Genomic DNA, 22,676 nt, shown 5'->3' on the forward strand with positions numbered 1-22,676 from the left:
AAATTCATTTCAGGGTATTTTTCCTCTTTGCATTGAATAAGAGAAACATGTATTGTTAGTGACAAGCAGCTAGAGACAACCCCTATTCATATTCACATCATAAGCCGAAGAGAAGAGTGTGACTCTGTAAAAGCGAGGGGACATCCGCAGTGTAAAATAATCCTGACATTTCCAAGACGGGGAATATTCTGGTTATTAGGGACACAGATTCATCTGCAAGGAAATGCACATGCAGAAAGCAGAGCTAGAATTAAGTAAACTTTCTGAAAACTGATTTGTTTACTTTGTCTCCAGCAAATTTTAAACAAAAAGAGAAAATAATGATGATAGTTTATGATCTTCCCATTGCCTTCCTTAATTAATTTGACAAATTTTAATGTGTACTGCACACATTATTTCAAGACTGACACACAAAACAGCAGTTCCTATGAATCAGCTCTTAAATGTTTTTCTTCTTTTCCAGACCTGTAGTAACAAGTTTGAAATGTGACATGGTGGTCCTATTTACAGTTGAGCAAATTTGTTCAGGTCCCCGCTTATTTGGCAAGCTATAGCGCTTATCGAATAAGCTGCAGAGGGAACCCAGATAAATAGAGCATGCCAGCTGATCGGCACCGCAGCGGCGGCATGTTGCGGCTGTCTCACAGTCAAAGAACATGTATGGACAGCCTGTGTACTGGGCTCTCCATGCATGTGTCGTGACTGTGACACAGCCGTGACCCATGCAGCTGCGGTACCGATCAGGCGGTGCGCTCCATGTATCCGGGTTCCCACTGCAGCTTATTCAATATTATTACTATTATTATACATTTTTATAGCGCCATTTGTTCCATGGCACTTTATGTTCGGTAAGCACTGTAGCTTGCCAAATAAGCGGGGACCCAAACACATTCGCTCAACTCTAGTCTTAACACTTCTCCTTACATCTGTGACTTACAGGTGTCCAGTCTGCTCTGATTTGCCATTCACTGCAGATCTTCAGCTGACAGGTACTCGTTGTCTCTGGCTTCTCCAGGCTCTGACAGCGGTGCGGTTGTACCGTATGTGTGCGGTTAGCGTATATATGCCTGCACAGAATCTGGCGATGCTGCATGCCCAAACCACAAGTCTTACTGCACTCAGACCATTCTCCTATGTCCCAGCTATAGAGAGAAAAGGGAAGAAAGTAAATATACCAAGATTAACTATACACCCTTATTTGTATATTACATTATTTGCAAGTTAGATCTAAGAGGTGTTGCCTACTACTGGACAATTCAGTTCCCGAATTAAAATGAAACACTGGATGCTCACTTCCTGCAGCAGCACCATTCTAGTGATGGTCCAGGCAGTAATGTGTCATGTGCCGGCTGCAGCCAGTGAGCGGACGCTAATCAACTCGGCCTTTGCTATTTCATCTGAACGGTCTTCTGCCCTGATGAAATATTGAAGACCTGCAGTTGACAAGCGTCTACTCATTGGCTCCAGCCAAGACGTGACACAACAATATCAGGTACCGCCAGGAAAGTAGCTGGAACAGCGCCGCTGCAGAAGATGCGTAACCAGTTTTTATTTTCATTCTGGTGCTGAATTGATTAAGCAGGGTTTGTCCAGTAATGTACAACCCCTCTAACATTATCCTGCATGCTATCAGTGAATAGAAGTAGTGGTAACATATTAGTTGGCCAAGGCCATAAGCCAGTCTTCACAAAGCCTGTACAAATGTGCAAAAATTCTGTGAAATTGCAATAGAAATTTAAGTAAATGGAATTCACTTCTTTGTGATTTATTATAGACAGTTTTTACCACTTCTTCTAGAGTTATAAGGCCATGTGCACACGTTCAGGATTTTTAGCGTTTTTTTCGCGTTTTTTCGCTATAAAAACGTGATAAAAACGCGAAAAAAACGCTAACATATGCCTCCTATTATTTACAGTGTATTCCGCATTTTTTGTGCAAATGTTGCGATTTTTTCCGCGAAAAAATCGCATCGCGGAAAAAAAAGCAACATGTTCATTAAAAATGCGGAATTGCGAGGATTCCGCACACCTAGGAGTCCATTGATCTGCTTACTTCCCGCACGGGGCTGTGCACACCATGCGGGAAGTAAGCAGATTATGTGCGGTTGGTACCCAGGGTGGAGGAGAGGAGACTCTCCTCCACGCACTGGGCACCATATAATTGGTAAAAAAAAAGAATTAAAATAAAAAATAGTCCTATACTCACCCTCGATGTCTTCCCGCCTCACCGCTGCACGCTGCCGCTTCGGTTCCTATAGCTGCTTTGCGGTGAAGGACCTGCCGATGACGTCACTGTCTTGTGATTGGTCGTGAGCGGTCATGTGACCGCTCACGTGACCGCTCACATGACCGCGACGTCATGGAAGGTCCTGCGCGCACACACCAGCTATAGGAAGAGGAACGGACGCCGCTGATGAGATGTCTGGGTGAGTATAACCATTTTTTTTATTTTTTTTATTATTTTTAAACATTCTATCTTTTACTATAGATGCTGCATAAGCTGCATCTATAGTAAAAAGTTGGTCACACTTGTCAAACAGTATGTTTGACAAGTGTGACCAACCTGTCAGTCAGTTTTCCAAGTGATGCTACAGATCGCTTGGAAAACTTTAGCATTCTGCAAGCTAATTACTCTTGCAGAATGCTAAAAAAAAACGCGAAAAAAACGGAAAAAAAACGCAAAAAAAAAATGCGGATTTCTTGCAGAAAATTTCCGGTTTTCTTCAGGAAATTTCTGCAAGAAATCCGGACGTGTGCACATACCCTTAAAGCTATAGAAAAAGGGATGTGGCCAAATGAAGTTATAAAGTGCACCACAATTTATTTGCCTGCTGCCTTTTCATTTTTCACTTGTATATATATAAAAAAGTAAGTGACTTCCAAGTGAAAGCAGACTGAAGAATGGTTAGGTCACACAGATTTCAGAGATGTGTCACTTTTCAGCTGTGTGCTATTGCTTAGGTACAATTATGTTTTTATCACCTGTTAATTATCATTGCCCTGACTATCTTACACACGCTTGCTATACTGACTCCACCCACTCCTGTGATAAGCAGCTCACTGCACATAGATAATGTACATATAGAGAACCAATTAAGATATCATAGGATCTTTAATAAATATAGAAAAACAAAAACGAAAAAAGACCTACAAAAAATGACTTTAATAATATATTTAAAAGTTCCAAAAAACAACCTAAACAAAACCAAAAATTGCAGAGAAAAATGGAGGGTGCAATCTAATGCTGATGAAGCATAAAATCTGCACAAGCAATATTGTTCAGACATATACTTGTTCAAGCAAAAAAAGGTCAGAATTCTGTTATTGCACAAATTAAGGAAATGAGCTAGGGAGGATAGACAGTGCCTTCCCCTATCAATGTCCCTTCCTTGCAGCGTAGGTTGGCACCATGGGAAACGATAAGGGCTCACTGGAATACGATGTGTTGAATTCATTGAGAGGTAATAGCCACTTAATGAGTGTGGCACATCTTTTTAGTGCCCTGTGCCTCACCAGAAACGCTAGTAGTATTTCTAGCATAAGTAATGCCATTGGTTCTACTGAATTTGTTGGGCTGACATAGCCTTGACTGACCTAAGCTCCTCCAAACACCACAGAAATTGGGATGAGCTGTACAAACTGTCCTGAAAACATCAAAAGTCGAAACAATTTTCAAAACTCTGTGTTTCTTAAAAATGAGTGAAAAGCAAATGTGCTCTTTACTCGGGTTTTTCCGAGCATGCTTGGGTGTTCTCCAAGTATCATGGGTGTGCTCGTAGATTATGTTTGCGTCCCCGCAGCTGCATGATTTGCGGCTGCTAGACAGCCTGAATACATGTGGGGATGCCCTTAGAAACAGGCAATCCATGCATGTGTTCAGGCTGTCTAGCAGCCGCAAGTCATGCAGCTGCGGAGACACAAACAATCTACGAGCACGCCCAAAATACTTGGAGAACACCCGAGCATGCTTGGAAGACCTGAGTAACGAGCACACTCGCTCATCACTAGTAAAAATGTTTGTGACTCTGCAAAGCATTTTATGTTAGTTTTCTGGAGTAAAAGTTTTGATGAATTGAGGCCTAAGAATTTTGGACATATACTTCTTAAATTCTGCACCAATTTATTAAATACATGGCTAATTACCAGTTAGTATAAAAAAAATATTCTTATTCGCATGAAAACTTTTGTCAGCAGCTTGGTAGATGTTGCCAAGTATGATCTCAGCAGTTAAAAATCATTAGATGATATAAAAATGACAAAAAAAATCTTATAAATTATTTATCAAACTGGCTTTGCTTAACAAGATAAAAATCTAATTCACATTCACAAACTGAAAACAACTTACAGAAACGTATCCTATTTTAAAATAATGAATTAGTCACATTAACGAGGGCAGTTGGCATTGCCATATTTTAAGTGATAATGCATAGAACTGCTAATCCTGGAATTTGCAGATAAACTTATTGTATTACATTTGCAAAAACAATTAACCTTTTGATTTCAAAATATAAATTTAGTGCAATAGATGTATTTCAGCAACTCTAATATACCATGACCTATCATTAAAGGGTTTGATCTGAGTTTACGTTGAATCATGAAACATTTATTACTATTTGCATTCAGCAATGAATAATAAACCCAACATAAATTGTTAAAAATACCTCATGATAAAAAGTTATGTCAGTATGCTTTATTAGGGTGTATGGATGTCATGGAAGGGCACCTCGAGGAGCCAGGGCTGGGAGCAACAATCGGCAGATCTTGCTTCAAATCAAAATACAAACAAGCACTGGTAGCAGAACTGTTTGACCCCTATGATCAAATGGTTGAATAATTTATTTTCTTAATTACAGTCAGAGCAAAAGTCAAGTTGATTAATATATGAATGTTTAAATCTGATGACATCATTTTAGGAATGTCTTTCTGGGCAACAAGCATGAAGTAATGTCCAGTGAGAAAATAGATACAATGGTATTTTATGCCTTTAGAAATGTTCCTATTATCTATACTGTAATCAATGTATTGTCAGTTTTTTTTCATTAGCTTCCCAAGTTCTCTCAGATTTTATATACTACGTCCCTTTTGTTTTTTAGTTTTAGCCAAAATGCAATATTACTATAAAGATGTAAAAATCTCTTCTAATACCAGCCCAAATATGCATACATTTTAGACATATTAAACTGGTTCAGATGGCAGGGGGTTTGATATCTCTAAGTATTTTCATAGAATCATAAAATATTATAGTTGGAAGGGACCTCTAGGGTCATCGAGTTCAACCCCTGGCTTTAAGCAGGTCACTAAACCATCTTAGACAGATGTCTGTCCAGCCTCCGTTTGAAGACTTCCATTGACGGAGAACTCGCCACCTCTCTTGGCAACCTGTATACATTCTTTTTTTTAACAGAATGGGAAATATAACTTTTTTATTCTGACTCTTAATTGTGTTAGTTTTAAATTCACATTATTTGTTCATGGTATTTGTTGTAGTTTGCAATGTATTATTTTTCTTACATGAAGTCAAGGCATACTCATGGTATCAAACCACCAGCACAAATCATGCTTATTTAAAGCCTGCCATTCATGTAATTATTATAATTAGTTATGAAAATGATCTTACAGCTAACAATAAATTACATCTAGTGTACTAAAAATTATCGATTTTGACAGGCAGGAATTGTTTCCATTCGACGGAACACTTATTGTACATGCACTAAAATTCTCGATCATAGTGGTCATCTACTCTATTTAATATTGTTTAAAATTGGGCTGTTCTTTCAGCAAACTTTACATAAATTATTAGTACATGTGAATATAAGAATCTTTGTAATATATCTAATTAGAGAAATCCGCTTCCTTCCCCAATTATTAGAATATTCTTCCTTTGCCTCTTGAGCTTGTTACACACTCGGGAAAAAAAAACACTCAAATTCTTCTTGTTTAGACAAGACAGACTTCAGGTGTCATGTGACAAAGTCTATTATACTTTATGAAGAGGGGAGGGTAGAGCAGAAGTGAGGAGCAGGGAGAGGAAACAGGCAGAGGGAGACAGAAGCATTATGCACAGCTCTCCAACAAGTGTTTTAACTCACATCAGAATTTGATTCAGCTCAAGACACCTCAGGACTGCTGTATAATTTTGTCCATGCTGCTACAGTTTGTCTCTATATGCTAAAATAATGAATGAAGAGCAGGAATCCTTCTCTGTGTGTTGTGCCAGGCAGACATCACACCAGCCAGTCTCCTCCCTCCAGCTCCCAGTGGATTGCAAATTAGAGATAAAGCATGCAGAGAGGGAAAAATTGGTGAAAGTGCAAGATACAAGTCATATAGTGGTCAGAAATGAAGTTATTCCTCATGTACAGACAAAAGAATGGTTATTGGGAAAAGATATTTCAAAGTACAGTTACACCATAAATTAAGACTTTTTATGAATGTTTATATTGTTTAATTAACAAAGACACTTACAATGCAGGGCAAGGGAAGTGATTACATGGCTCTTCTTCAGAGCTAGGTTTGGTAGATAAGTCACAGAAGACATCGGACACTTCTTCATGTGTAATTCTATTTACACAGCGAAAAATGGGGTACCGGAATCCTGAAAGATAACACATAGAAACGTTATTAATTTTCAGTTTATTGACTTATAATCTATGGATTTCATATTCATTTTATGAATTGCTACAAATCATTATAAAGTAGAATGCTTGCTGCTTTTAACTATTTGCTTTTCCAGTTTGAAGAATAAAGTTTAAAAATGTAGATGATCAAGATTAGTAATTTATTAATGTATACTGCTGACCATACCAAAAGAATTGTTTATGTGCGATATCCATTGGTGTCTTTGGAAGGAGAGAAAGTTTTCAGTTTGTCGTGGCTACTTCTAGTTGTTAATGCTGTAGGTGATCTTTATATGAACAGCACTGCAAATACCATTGTCACAGACAAGATACTGTGTTGCTGTATATGTGCGAAAAATGTGTTTTGCTCCCCCTGCACACAAGTATGCATCAGATCAGAAATATCAATCACAATGCTGTATAAGGGAAAGGTCTGAATTTTGCTATGTCAACATTTCTACATAGTTCATGTCATTCTGGAGAAACGCTTTTGTATAAATTATGGACTTTTTCGCATTAGATGCCTCTGACGTTAACTAACTTTGGGGGTAACATTTATTAATAATTTACTATGTATCAGCAACCATAGTAAAAAAAAAACTATAAGGACTTCATTCAGAAAAAAGGTTTTCTCCACGACAAGGCTGCAGATATGGGCATACAGAAAGGACTACTTTAACCATTCTATTCCCTGTATGCACATGCTAATAGGTTACATATGTCCCAGGGGGTGACAGATTCCCTTTAAGGTTTTCATGGTGAAACATAATTATAACTGAATAAAAAAAAACATTAGCACATTATACATTCATGTATGTTTACTACCCTTCACCCACCTCACCTTTCCCACAAGTCACTGAACAGTCAGTTGAGCCCATTTGCTTCCAGTTAAAGTCCCGATTCCGTCTAGGTGGCTGTAGAGGAGGCACCTGATTATCAGGCTGATAAGAAGGAACTCTTCCAGGCTGCCTTGAAGGTAAGGATCCTGTTGGCTGTCCAATGTGTACATCAGTATCAATAAATGAGTCTCGATTTCCAGTAGGGTTTGAAGTATCTGTTACATCTAACTGGCCATTTAAAGGTTCCCCTAGAAAAAAAGCAATGTCCAAAGGTTATTAGAGGACTGGGGGGTCTGCAATACCAAGATAGGTTATTACACTTGGGGCTATTTAGTTTGGAAAAAACGAAGACTAAGGGGTGATCTATGATCTTATTTTAATGTATATATATATGAGGGGACAGTACAAAGACCTTTCTGATGATCTTTTTAATCATAGACCTGAGACAGGGACAAGGGGGCATCCTCTACGTCTGGAGGAAAAAAGGTTTAAGCATAATAACAGACGCGGATTCTTTACTGTAAGAGCAGTGAGACTATGGAACTCTCTGCCGTATGATGTGGTAATGAGTGATTCATTACTTAAATTTAAGAGGGGACTGGATGTCTTTCTTGAAAAGTATAATGTTACAGGTTATATACACTAGATTCCTTGTTAGGGTGTTGATCCAGGGAACTAGTCTGATTGCCGTATGTGGAGTCGGGAAGGAATTTTTTTCCCCAATGTGGAGCTTACTCTTTGCCACATGGTTTTTTTTTGCCTTCCTCTGGATCAACATGTTAGGGCATGTTAGGCTATGGGTTGAACTAGATGGTCTTAAAGTTTCCTTCAACCTTAATAACTATGTTACTAAACTATGTTACTATGTTACTAAAATACAGCTCAGTTTGACAATATAGCAGTCGGAAAGTGTAAAAAAAACACTTGTGTAAAATTCTTTCTTTATTATGTGTTTATTTCTTTATCTATTTTTTTATTTCTGCCACAATCTACTTTAACCAATAAACTGAATGATTCAAAACGTTTGCTACTACTGGATATCAAGAGCCACCAGATAAAAAAAAAGGATGCCCTGTATGGCTGTATACTGAAGATGTGCAAATGTTTGAAAATCCAAACTCACCGTATTTGCTGATTTTTCAGTGATTCCTCACATATTAATCTTCTTCCTGCTGTGCTATCACACACAATTCTTAGGCTGCATTCACATGTTGTGGCCTTATTCTTTTTATTTATTGCAGCAATTGTGATAAAACTGCAATGTTTTTTCTGCAAATTCAAATAATCACAGAAAAAATGCTATGCAGCAGTAATGTGTGAACAGAGCCTTACAGTTTCTTCACTGTTTTATGGCATTTTCTCACTATCTCTATAGTTAAGCTGTGGCCTGTGCATCCTCATCTATTGACAGTCACCTTGAAATGGCCGCTGCATTCCCTGCCTCAGCTTTTATGCAGGCTATGATAGTCCCACCTGATTAATTATGCTGTACCATGTGATGTTATAGCTCTTACGCCCAGCCTTAACAAAGATCATGTGAGCCTTTTCTAGCTGATGCAATCTTTTGCTTTGTGTAATATGGCAGCAGATAATTTCGTCAATTCACGCAAAGCAAATCACAAAATGCTGAAATTTGCTGAGCCCAGAGAATTCCAAAAATATGACACATATTCAATTTGCATTGAATCGATTCACTCAACTCAAAGGTATATTATTCTGAATTAAATACATGTGGCGCTATAATTATTTATTCAAAATACACATTCACTATTAGTTTCTGCAACAGTGTGTGCTGCTGAAAATATTATGCTTTTGAAGAGAATAAACTAAAAAAGTTTGTTTTTCAAGACAAATTATACAAGTCATACAGTGTATTTATTTAATGATTAAACTACAACAGAACCATATCTACCAATGCTCCCAAGACAAATCAAAAGTGGCATTTTATAAATAAGTTTACTTTTCAAGTATGAAGAGCACTTACTCCACAATATATGTGCATATTAATAAAGGGATTCAATATAATTCTGGATTAATGTAAGTGCAATCAAGAGTACCTGGTCTCCGTTGAGGGGGCAGTTGAGGACTGATCGTATTAGCAGACGGAATGACATATTCATAATGGATTCCAGGATTAGGTTGCTGGTGAATCATCTGCATATATTAAAAACAAAAGCTGGATGTTTAATGTACATCATATATTATTTCCATTTGTATGAAATAATGTACAAATTAATTATATATGAGATTAATACTACCTTTATTCATACAGAAGCCATTGAGAGAAGATATTACTGCTGCAGGATTAGACAGACAAAAGCAGTATATTCATAATAGATGAAATTCATAAATTGTTTTACAGGAAAGTACTATAAAAGATTAAATTTTATGTGTAAACTTCATTTTACACATAAACTTGCTTCTTTTAAAGTACTTTGATGCACAATTATTATTTTTTTTTTATTATTTTTTTTTACTTTTTTTTGCTGCTATGCCGATCGGCTTCGTCATGGCCAACGACTGTCTGCCAGAGTCTCTATAATTTACATGAGAAAGCATAGTTGAAGAAATTAATTTGGCAAATTAAAAAATAATCATATTCCATTTGGAAAAAAAAATTGGCACTTCTTATTCCAGAAGGCTTTTGATCAAGACAGGAGTAGAAATGCATGCCAGACTTGATGAATTCCCTCTGTATATTTTTATCTATATTGATATAACAATCTGTTGTAATCAGGGAAAATTGGAAACTGACAATGTCATTGTGCTCCTGTTGGGACTCACATGAGGGATATGCCCAATAACCTATATTGCCCTCCACTTCTTCCCCACCCACTTCCTGGAGGAAAGTAAGGCCAATTGTGACTTGCAGGGTGCAGTACAGGCATGACATGCTCTATTGTCCAAATGGACTAGTAAAACAGGTGTGCAAAAAAACAGATATACACAGTTTAATATCTACATTTTTTTTTTTTTTTAACAAAAATCATCTCCATTCCCACAAATTATGTGTTTACAACTGATAGGCAGCTACCTGTCCAAAAGGCCAGCATCTGCAAAGGGCATTATATTGGTGTGGAATGCACAGATATAAAATTAGCCAAATAAAACACATGTGCAAAAAAGTATTGCTTCCAGAACTCAAACTTTGTGAGGGAGACAGTCGTAGTTAAATGTCTGTATTTTGGGGAATTTTCTTTTGTATTATATAATAATAATAATGTATTATTATTATTATTTTAGTAATTATTCCCCCTCACAAAAAGGATTGCACAAGACATGTAAAATCTTAGTATAGTAGGAGTATGACAACTCCTGATGAAGCCCAGTGTGATGAAATGCGTGTCGGGGCATCTGTGCACCCCCATTGTATGCTCCTTACCACCTGGATTATCCACCATATCTCAAGGTATTATCCTTATATAGATATCATGTTTGTTTTATCATGAACTTAGTAGATAAACGTGTGCACAGCAAATAGATTCTGGTGCTCAGGTAGGTTCCAACACCTTAATTATAGATTAAAAACCTGGCACTCAACTTATACGTGGAAGTAAATTTTATTTTCCAGCAACAAAAAACAGCAACCAAAAACGTTTCGGTCATCAATTAGACCTTCATCAGTTACTGTGGGTGCAATAGAGATCATATACAAGATAAAAAATACAAAGTAAATACAAAAATAAAGTATATACAAAACTGGACTTCCAGTATATATAACATTGCGGGATATATAATACAGAAAAAAACGTACAGGGAAACAAGCAATATAGAATCGACCAACATTGGCACAATATTCATGATAGAAAGCAAAAAAAGGAAAAAAAGGGAAAAAGGAAAAGAAAAAACGGTTGGATGATCAGAGGGAGATCAAATATCATATACCATATAGTGGATGGTGCCTGGAGGGGGACTTGCCAGTATAGGCATATAGTGAAACACTTCTGTAATGAAGGGTTAACAACTACATGAGTGGTGAGCCATATAGGTGCGGTGTGAAGTGTGAGTGGTGAGAGACATACCCTTAGTATATATGGAGGGATGGTCTATATAAGACAGCCTGAGAAGTAAAGGGCACATGATGGTTATGCATTAACGGTATTAACGGTGGTCTGCAGAGGATGGTGAATGAAAGTACATGATGTAGAGAGATAGCTTACCGCTTGTGCAAGGCGTGACAGACGCGGTGTCCACCGCTTGTCCGACGCCATATGCACAGTTGCATTCTTACATAGTTTGTGGGAAAGCGGCAGAAGGAGTCCGTGCAGCGCCGACCGGAAGTGGGTGTGTCCGGCTTGTAGCGGTGTACTATGGGAGAGGAACTGCATCACCACAATGGTGGTGCGTTCCTAGGGGCCGTGCTATGCGTTCCACCTAGGTGGGAGTGTCCACATGGGGGCAGTACTATGTGGGAGAGATATGGTGACATCAGCAACATGGTGATTCACCAGATCTGATTCCAGAAATAGTATATTATGCAGCAACAGCCCTACAACGGGTGTCAGTGAGGACATATATGATAAATAGCACTGACTAGGGCTAAGACATATACATTGGGTAGTGCTGACTGGGACATATATGTAGGATAGCGCTGGCTGGGTGATGGGATATATGGTGCTGCAAAATACCCAAATCGGACATAAAGGCAAGAAAATAACTTTACTAGACATGTGCAGACAGGTAAGGGTGAACTGTCAGATAGTGATGAGTGCCCATAGAAGGTATGGATCCAGGGGTTAACCCCTTAAGCCCCGAGGGTGGTTTGCACGTTAATGACCGGGCCAATTTTTACAATTCTGACCACTGTCCCTTTATGAGGCTATAACTCTGGAACGCTTTGACGGATCTTGGCGATTCTGACATTGTTTTCTCGTGATATATTGTACTTCATGTTAGTGGTAAAATTTATTCGATATAACTTGCGTTTATTTGTGAAAAAAATGGAAATTTGGCGAAAATTTTGAAAATTTCGCAATTTTCCAACTTTGAATTTTTATGCCCTTAAATCACAGACATATGTCACACAAAATACTTAATAAGTAACATTTCCCACATGTCTACTTTACATCAGTACAATTTTGGAACCAAAATTTTTTTTTGTGACGGAGTTATAAGGGTTAAAAGTTGACCAGCAATTTCTCATTTTTACAACACCATTTTTTTTTAGGGACCACATCTCATTTGAAGTCATTTTGAGGGGTCTATATGATAGAAAATACCCAAGTGTGACACCATTCTAAAAACTGCACCCCTCAAGGTGCTCAAAACCACATTCAAGAAGTTTATTAACCCTTCAGGTGTTTCACAGGAATTTTTTGAATGTTTAAATAAAAATGAACATTTAACTTTTTTTCACACAAAATTTATTTCAGCTCCAATTTGTTTTATTTTACCAAGGGTAACAGGAGAAAATGGACCCCCAACGTTGTTGTACAATTTGTCCTGAGTACGCTGATACCCCATATGTGGGGGTAAACCACTGTTTGGGCGCATGGCAGAGCTCGGAAGGAAAGGAGCGCCATTTGACTTTTCAATGCAAAATTGACTGGAATTGAGATGGGACGCCATGTTGCGTTTGGAGAGCCCCTGATGTGCCTAAACATTGAAACCCCCTACAAGTGACACCATTTTGGAAAGTAGACCCCCTAAGGAACTTATCTAGATGTGTGGTGAGCACTTTGACCCACCAAGTGCTTCACAGAAGTTTATAATGCAGAGCCGTAAAAATAAAAAAATCATATTTTTTCACAAAAATGATCTTTTCGCCCCCAATTTTTTATTTTCCCAAGGGTAAGAGAAGAAATTGGACCCAAAAAAATGTTGTGCAATTTGTCCTGAGTACGCTGATACCCAATATGTGGGTGTAAACCATTGTATGGGCGCATGGCAGAGCTTGGAAGGGAAGGAGCGCCATTTGACTTTTCAATGCAAAATTGACTGGAATTGAGATGGGACGCCATGTTGCGTTTGGAGAGCCCCTGATGTGCCTAAACATTGAAACTCCCTACAAGTGACATCATTTTGGAAAGTAGACCCCCTAAGGAACTTATCTAGATGTGTGGTGAGCACTTTGACCCACCAAGTGCTTCACAGAAGTTTATAATGCAGAGCCGTAAAAATAAAAAATCATATTTTTTCACAAAAATGATCTTTTTGCCCCCAATTTTTTATTTTCCCAAGGGTAAGAGAAGAAATTTGATCCCAAAAAATGTTGTGAAATTTGTCCTGAGTACGCTGATACGCCATATGTGGGTGTAAACCATTGTTTGGGCGCATGGCAGAGCTTGGAAGGGAAGGAGCGCCATTTGACTTTTCAATGCAAAATTGACTGGAATTGAGATGGGACGCCATGTTGCGTTTGGAGAGCCCCTGATGTGCCTAAACATTGAAACCCCCCACAAGTGACACCATTTTGGAAAGTAGACCCCCTAAGGAACTTATCTAGATGTGTTTTGAGAGCTTTGAACCCCCAAGTGTTTCACTACAGATTATAACGCAGAGCCGTGAAAATAATTTTTTTCTTCTTTTTCTCAAAAATGATTTTTTAGCCCCCAGCTTTGTATTTTTACAAGGGTAACAGAATAAATTGGACCCCAAAATTTGTTTTCCAATTTGTCCTGAGTACGCTGATACCCCATATGTGGGGGGGAACCACTGTTTGGGCGCATGACAGAGCTCGAAAGGGAAGGAGCGCCATTTGGAATGCAGACTTAAATGGATTGGTCAGCAGCCGTCACGTTGCATTTGCAGAGCCCCTGATGTACCCAAACAGTACAAACCCCCCACAAGTGACCCCATATTGGAAACTAGACTTCCCACGGAACTTATCTAGATTTGTTTTGAGAACTTTGAACCCCTAAGTGTTTCACTAAAGTGTATAGCGCAAAGCCGTGAAAATAAAAATTCTCTTTTTTTTTTCACAAAAATGATTTTTTAGCCCCCAGTTTTGTATTTTCACAAGGGTATCAGGATAAATTAGACCCCAAAAGTTGTTGTCCAATTTGTCCTGAGTACGCTGATACCCCATATGTGGGGGGGAACCACTGTTTGGGCGCATGACAGAGCTCGGAAGGGAAGGAGCGCCATTTGGAATGCAGCCTTAAATGGATTGGTCTGCAGGCGTCACGTTGCATTTGCATAGCCCCTGATGTACCCAAACAGTACAAACCCCCCACAAGTGACCCCATATTGGAAACTAGACCTCCCAAGGAACTTATCTAGATGTGTTGTGAGAACTTTGAACCCCCAAGTGTTTCACTACAGTTTATAACGCAGAGCCGTGAAAATAAAACATCTTTTTTTTCCCACAAAAATGATTTTTAGCCCCCCAAATTTTTATTTTCCCAAGGATAACAAGAGAACTTGGACCCCAGAAGTTGTTGTTCAATTTGTCCCGAGTACGCTGATAACCCATATGTTGGGGTAAACCCCTTTTTGGGCGCACGGGAGAGCTCGGAAGGGAAGGAGCACTGTTTTACTTTTTCAACGCAGAATTGGCTGGAATTGAGATTGGACGCCATGTCCCGTTTGGAGAGCCCCTGATGTGCCTGGACAGTGGAAACTTCCCAATTCTACCTGAAACCCTAACCCAAACACACCCCTAACCCTAATCCCAACGGTAACCCTAACCACACCCCTAGCCCTGACACACCCATAATTCTAATCCCAACCCTAATCCAAACCGTAAATGTAATCCAAACCCTAACCCTAACTTTAGCCCCAACCCTAACTTTAGCCCCAACCCTAACCCTAACTTTACCTCCAACCCTAGCCCTAACCCTACCCCTAACCCTAAACGTGACTGAAATACGTGGCACTGAAATACGTGGCACTGAAATACGTGGCACTGAATTACGTGGCACTGAAATACGTGGCACTGAAATACGTGGCACTGAAATACGTGATATGTGGCACTGAAATACGTGGCACTGAAATACGTGGCACTGAAATACGTGGCACTGAAATACGTGGCACTGAAATACGTGATACGTGGCACTGAAATACGTGGCACTGAAATACGTGGCACTGAAATACGTGATACGTGGCACTGAAGTACGTGGCACTGAAATACGTGGCACTGAAATATGTGGCACTGAAATACGTGGCACTGAAACACGTGGCACGTGGCACTGAAATACGTGGCACTGAAATACGTGGCACTGAAATACGTGGCACTGAAATACGTGGTACTTAAATACGTGGCACTAAAATATGTGGCACTGAAATATGTGATACGTGGCACTGAAATACGTGACACTTAAATACGTGGCACTGAAACATGTGGCACTGAAATACGTGATACGTGGCACTGAAATACGTGGCACTGAAATACGTGGCACTGAAATACGTGGCACTGAAATACGTGGCACTGAAATACGTGGCACTGAAATACGTGGCACTGAAATACGTGGCACTGAAATACGTGGCACTATGACTGTCAGAAAATGTTAATTAAACGGTTAGGGGTGAGGTTAGGGGTAGAGTTAGGGTTAGGGTGTGGATCCCTTTATCTCCTTGATGGTGGTGGGTGGCTTTTCAGTGTGTTTTCTGTTTTTTTTTTCGATAAAAACGCATGCGTTTTTAACGCAAACAAACGCATGTGCTTAAAAACGCAAGAAAATACTGCAGGCTGTATTTCTGAAAATGAACACATGCAGAAAAAAACCGCATGCGTTTGAAAACGTGACCAAACGCGTACAAAAAAACGCATGCGTTTTCAATGTTAAATATAGGGAAAAAACGCATGCGTTTTTTTGTGCAAAAAACGCTGCAGACAAAAACGCAAGTGTGAAACCAGCGACGCTTTTTATAGCAAAAAAGTTTTTGCGTCTCCACATTTTGAGACCTATAATTTTTCCACATTTTGCTCCACAGAGTCATGTGAGGTCTTGTTTTTTGCGGGACGAGTTGACGTTTTTATTGGTAACATTTTCGGACACGTGACCGTTTTTGATCACTTTTTATTCCGATTTTTGTGAGGCAGAATGACCAAAAACTGCTATTCATGAATTTCTTTTGGGAGAGGCGTTTATACCGTTCCGCGTTTGGTAAAATTGATAAAGCAGTTTTATTTGTTGGGTCAGTACGATTACAGCGATACTTCATTTATATCATTTTTTTATGTTTTGGCGCTTTTATACGATAAAAACTATTTTATAGAAAAAATAATTATTTTGGTATCGCTTTATTCTCAGGACTATAACTTTTTTATTTTTTCGCTGATGATGCTATATGGCGGCTCGTTTTTTGCGGGACAAGATGACGTTTTCAGCGGTACCATGATTATTTATATCGGTCTTTTTGATCGCGTGTTATTCCTCTTTTTGTTCGGCAGTATGGTAATAAAGCGTTGTTTTTTGCCTCGTTTTTTTTTTTTTTCTCTTACGGTGTTTACTGAAGGGGTTAACTAGTGGGGCAGTTTTATAGGTTGGGTCGTTTCGGACGCGGCGATACTAAATATGTGTACTTTTATTATTTTGTTTTTTTTATTTAGATAAAGAAATGTATTTATGGGAATAATATATATTTTTTTTTATTATTTATTTAGGATTTTTTTTTTTTTTTTTTTTACACATGTGGAAATTTTTTTTTTTTACTTTTTTACTTTGTCCCAGGGGGGGACATTACAGATCATTGATCTGACAGTGTGCACAGCACTCTGTCAGATCGACGATCTGCTGTGCAGGGCTGCAGGCTTACCAAGTGTCTGCTCTGAGCAGACACTCGGTAAGCCACCTCCCTCCCTGCAGGACCCGGATGCCGCGGCCATCTTGGATCCGGGACCTGCAGGGAGGAAGAAGGTAGGAGACCCTCGGAGCAACGCGATCACATCGCGTTGCTCCGGGGGTCTCAGGGAAGCCCGCAGGGAGCCCCCTCCCTGCGCGATGCTTCCCTATACCGCCGGTACACTGCGATCATGTTTGATCGCGGTGTGCCGGGGGTTAATGTGCCGGGGGCGGTCCGTGACCGCTCCTGGCACATAGTGCCGGATGTCAGCTGCGATAGGCAGCTGACACCCGGCCGCGATCGGCCGCGCTCCCCCCGTGAGCGCGGCCGATCGCGTATGACGTACTATCCCGTCACCGGGAATTAAGTCCCAGGTCACCTTGACAGGATAGTACGTCATATGGGATTAAGGGGTTAATATAGACGACTCTAAAAAAATGGAAAAGAGATCATTAGAGAAATGCAATGAATAGCACGGAAAACACAAATGTAAATCAATTTTCTAGATAAAGGCAAGTAAATCATATTCTCGATTTAACCCTTTCGGGGTCAGGGTTTCCAGGGTATGAATCCAGAAAGCTTCCCGTTTTTTTAGGAGTGCGATCCTATCACCCCCTCGTCGTTGTGGGGGGACTGAGTCAATCACTTGATATTTCAATTGTGAGATGGTATGTCCATGTGAAGAAAAATGATGGGGGACTGGCAAAAGAAGGTTATTGCAGCGAATGGTAGACTTATGTTTGGATACCCTATCTCTCACGGATTGTGTAGTTTCCCCAATGTATAGTAGGCCGCACGGGCATTTGATTAGGTATATGACAAAGGATGATTCGCATGTGTAATAGTTTCTGATCTGGAAACTCTCCCCTGTATGTGGATGCTGAAAGTGTTTCCCTTCTGAACGTTACCACATTGCGCACAATGTAGGCAGGGGAAGGTGCCCATTCTGGGTTGCGACAAAAATCTCGTTCTTTTTGATGATTGTGTGGGACCAAAATCTGCCCTAACCAGGTTGTCTCTAAGATTTTGTGGTCTCTTGTAACATGGGAGGAAAGGGAGTTTGAATTCTGGGACATTGGGGTATGCTGTGCTGAGTAGGGGCCAGTGTTTCCTAATGTGTTTATGGAGGATCGAGGTAACCGGGTGGTAGACATGTACAAATGGGATACGTCTATTTTGGTCTTCGTTCCTGATATGAGGGGGGGTGGGTCTAGTTGTTTCTTAAGAACATTGTCAGGATAGCCGCGACGGCAAAATTTGGTGGTCATGTCGCGTAGACGTTGATTCCGCAGACTATTGTCGGAAACAATACGATGTACGCGTTGGTATTGGGATCTGGGTATGGCACATTTGACCGCTGGGGGGTGGAAACTTTGGTAGTGCAGAATACTATTGCGGTCGGTGGGTTTAATATGGAGATCAGTTGTGAGGTGGCCATCCCTGTCCTTCAGGACAACTGTGTCCAGGAAACTGACAGACTCGGTGTCATGGGTCATAGTAAAGTGTATACCCGGCCATGCCCCATCCAGGAACGTAAAGAAGGATTCAAGGGATTCCAACGTGCCCCCCCATAGGCAAAAAATGTCATCTATATAGCGTGTCCAATATAGGACATTAGAAATGAATTGTGGATGTCTGTAGATGACGGACTCTTCAAAGTGAGCCATATAGGAATTAGCATAGGGGGGCGCAACGTTGGAACCCATAGCGGTCCCGCGTATCTGGAGGTAAAACTGGTCCTGAAAAAGAAAGTGATTATTAAACAATATCAGAGAAAGGAGATCCACACATAGATTAATTTGATTTGTATCTAGACCAGCTGATGTCAGAAGGTGATGGACCGAATTAATACCCTCTAAGTGGGGGATTGAAGTGTAGAGGTCCTTTACGTCCATTGTGACCAGGATGGTGTGGGGTGTTATTGTGCCCATGGACCGAATTTTGTTCAAAAAAGCCCCCGTGTCCAAAAGAAAAGATGGAGTATTGCGAATGATGGGCGTGAGGATCTTCTCTAAATAGATAGAGATAGGCGATAAAATGGATTCCGTGGAGGCCACTATGGGTCTCCCTGGGGGATTCTGTAGGTCCTTGTCAATTTTTGGTAAGATATAGATAACAGGTATGATCGGATTCCTTTTACTTAAAAAATCAACAGTTTTGGAGTCCAGAATCCCAAGTGTGGAATATTTCTGTAAGATAGCCTCTATTTTAACCCGAATATCACTAGTGGGGTCCCTGGTGAGTTTGGAATAGATGGACTCTTGCAGGACATCTTGCAGTTGTCGTGAAATTTCTGACAAGTACCTGGATTTGTCCATGACTACCAGGGCACCCCCTTTATCGGCTGGTTTTATTATGAGATCCTCATCTCCCCGTAGGGTTCTGAGGGCCTGTTTTTCAACAGTGGACAAGTTGGGGGGAAGAAAGTCTCCCTTTCTCAATATCCTCCCGTATATCAAGAAATTTCTAATGTCCTATATTGGACACGCTATATAGATGACATTTTTTGCCTATGGGGGAGCACGTTGGAATCCCTTGAATCCTTCTTTACGTTCCTGGATGGGGCATGGCCGGGTATACACTTTACTATGACCCATGACACCGAGTCTGTCAGTTACATAGTTACATAGTTACATAGTTATTAAGGTTGAAGGGAGACTGTAAGTCCATCTAGTTCAACCCATAGCCTAACCTAACATGCCCTAACATGTTGATCCAGGGGAAGGCAAAAAAACCCCATGTGGCAAAGAGTAACTCCACCATGGGGAAAAAAATTCCTTCCCGACTCCACATACGGCAATCAGACTAGTTCCCTGGATCAACGCCTTATCAAGGAATCTAGTGTATATACCCTGTAACATTATACTTTTCCAGAAAGGTATCCAGTCCCCTCTTAAATTTAATTAATGAATCACTCATTACAACATCATACGGCAGAGAGTTCCATAGTCTCACTGCTCTTACAGTTTCCTGGACACAGTTGTCCTGAAGGACAGGGATGGCCACCTCACAACTGATCTCCATATTAAACCCACCGACCGCAATAGTATTCTGCACTACCAAAGTTTCCACCCCCCAGCGGTCAAATGTGCCATACCCAGATCCCAATACCAACGCGTACATCGTATTGTTTCCGACAATAGTCTGCGGAATCAACGTCTACGCGACATGACCACCAAATTTTGCCGTCGCGGCTATCCTGACAATGTTCTTAAGAAACAACTAGACCCACCCCCCCCCTCATATCAGGAACGAAGACCAAAATAGACGTATCCCATTTGTACATGTCTACCACCCGGTTACCTCGATCCTCCATAAACACATTAGGAAACACTGGCCCCTACTCAGCACAGCATACCTCAATGTCCCGGAATTCAAACTCCCTTTCCTCCCATGTTACAAGAGACCACAAAATCTTAGAGACAACCTGTTTAGGGCAGATTTTGGTCCCACACAATCATCAAAAAGAACGAGATTTTTGTCGCAACCCAGAATGGGCACCTTCCCCTGCCTACATTGTGCGCAATGTGGTAATGTTCAGAAGGGAAACACTTTCAGCATCCACATACAGGGAAGAGTTTCCAGATCAGAAACTATTACACATGCGAATCATCCTTTGTCATATACCTAATCAAATGCCCGTGCGGCCTACTATACATTGGGGAAACTACACAATCCATGAGAGATAGGGTATCCAAACATAAGTCTACCATTCACTGCAATAACCTTCTTTTGCCAGTCCCCCATCATTTTTCTTCACATGGACATACCATCTCACAATTGAAATATCAAGTGATTGACTCAGTCCCCCCACAACGACGAGGGGGTGATAGGATCGCACTCCTAAAAAAAGGGAAGCTTTCTGGATTCATACCCTGGAAACCCTGACCCCGAAAGGGTTAAATCGAGAATATGATTTACTTGCCTTTATCTAGAAAATTGATTTACATTTGTGTTTTCCGTGCTATTCATTGCATTTCTCTAATGATCTCTTTTCCATTTTTTTAGAGTCGTCTATATTAGCCTCTGGATCCATACCTTCTATGGGCACTCATCACTATCTGACGGTTCACCCTTACCTGTCTGCACATGTCTAGTAAAGTTATTTTCTTGCCTTTATGTCTGATTTGGGTATTTTGCAGCACCATATATCCCATCACCCAGCCAGCGCTATCCTACATATATGTCCCAGTCAGCACTACCCAATGTATATGTCTTAGCCCTAGTCAGTGCTATTTATCATATATGTCCTCACTGACACCCGTTGTAGGGCTGTTGCTGCATAATATACTATTTCTGGAATCAGATCTGGTGAATCACCATGTTGCTGATGTCACCATATCTCTCCCACATAGTACTGCCCCCATGTGGACACTCCCACCTAGGTGGAACGTATAGCACGGCCCCTAGGAACGCACCACCATTGTGGTGATGCAGTTCCTCTCCCATAGTACACCGCTACAAGCCGGACACACCCACTTCCGGTCGGCGCTGCACGGACTCCTTCTGCCGCTTTCCCACAAACTATATAAGAATGCAACTGTGCATATGGCGTCGGACAAGCGGTGGACACCGCGTCTGTCACGCCTTGCACAAGCGGTAAGCTATCTCTCTACATCATGTACTTTCATTCACCATCCTCTGCAGACCACCGTTAATACCGTTAATGCATAACCATCATGTGCCCTTTACTTCTCAGGCTGTCTTATATAGACCATCCCTCCATATATACTAAGGGTATGTCTCTCACCACTCACACTTCACACCGCACCTATATGGCTCACCACTCATGTAGTTGTTAACCCTTCATTACAGAAGTGTTTCACTATATGCCCATACTGGCAAGTCCCCCTCCAGGCACCATCCACTATATGGTATGTGATATTTGATCTCCCTCTGATCATCCAACCATTTTTTCTTTTCCTTTTTCCCTTTTTTTCCTTTTTTTGCTTTCTATCATGAATATTGTGCCAATGTTGGTCGATTCTATATTGCTTGTTTCCCTGTACGGTTTTTTCTGTATTATATATCCCGCCATGTTATATATACTGGAAGTCCAGTTTTGTATATACTTTATTTTTGTATTTACTTTGTATTTTTTATCTTGTATATGATCTCTATTGCACCCACAGTAACTGATGAAGGTCTAATTGATGACCGAAACGCTTTTGGTTGCTGTTTTTTGTTGCTGGAAAATAAAATTTACTTCCACGTATAAGTTGAGTGCCAGGTTTTTTATCTATGTTTTATCATGAAGAAAAAGAGGACTTAAACTCTACAGCGCCACCAACAGCCCGAAACACCGTGTCTGCGAATTGAGATACTGATTTGGCTTTTATCCTAAGTCATATTGCACGACTCGTTAAAGGGTTGATTGTGACTTGTAGGATCGCTAGGGTTGAGCGAAACGGGTCGATCATTTTCAAAAGTCGCCGACTTTTGGCTAAGTCGGCGTCTCATGAAACCCGATCCGACCCCTGTGCTTGTCGGCCATG

At 40.4% G+C, this 22,676-nt stretch overlaps 1 protein-coding gene across 3 annotated transcripts in view; it reads right to left on the reverse strand.

Moving 5' to 3' along the window:
• Nucleotides 1-22,676, reverse strand: part of THSD4 (thrombospondin type 1 domain containing 4) — a 1,053,272-nt gene that overhangs the window by 78,757 nt on the left and 951,839 nt on the right. For all 3 annotated transcript variants that reach the window (XM_077263867.1, XM_077263869.1, XM_077263868.1), the window contains 4 exons: nucleotides 9,513-9,609; nucleotides 7,458-7,703; nucleotides 6,465-6,594; nucleotides 938-1,142 (listed from right to left, as the gene is read on the reverse strand). In XM_077263867.1, coding sequence (XP_077119982.1) covers nucleotides 938-1,142; nucleotides 6,465-6,594; nucleotides 7,458-7,703; nucleotides 9,513-9,609 — 678 coding nt within the window. The remainder of the gene's footprint in view (nucleotides 1-937; nucleotides 1,143-6,464; nucleotides 6,595-7,457; nucleotides 7,704-9,512; nucleotides 9,610-22,676) is intronic.

This window comes from Ranitomeya variabilis, chromosome 5 (genome assembly GCF_051348905.1).
Source record: "Ranitomeya variabilis isolate aRanVar5 chromosome 5, aRanVar5.hap1, whole genome shotgun sequence".
In the NCBI taxonomy this organism is placed as follows: Eukaryota; Metazoa; Chordata; class Amphibia; order Anura; family Dendrobatidae; genus Ranitomeya; species Ranitomeya variabilis.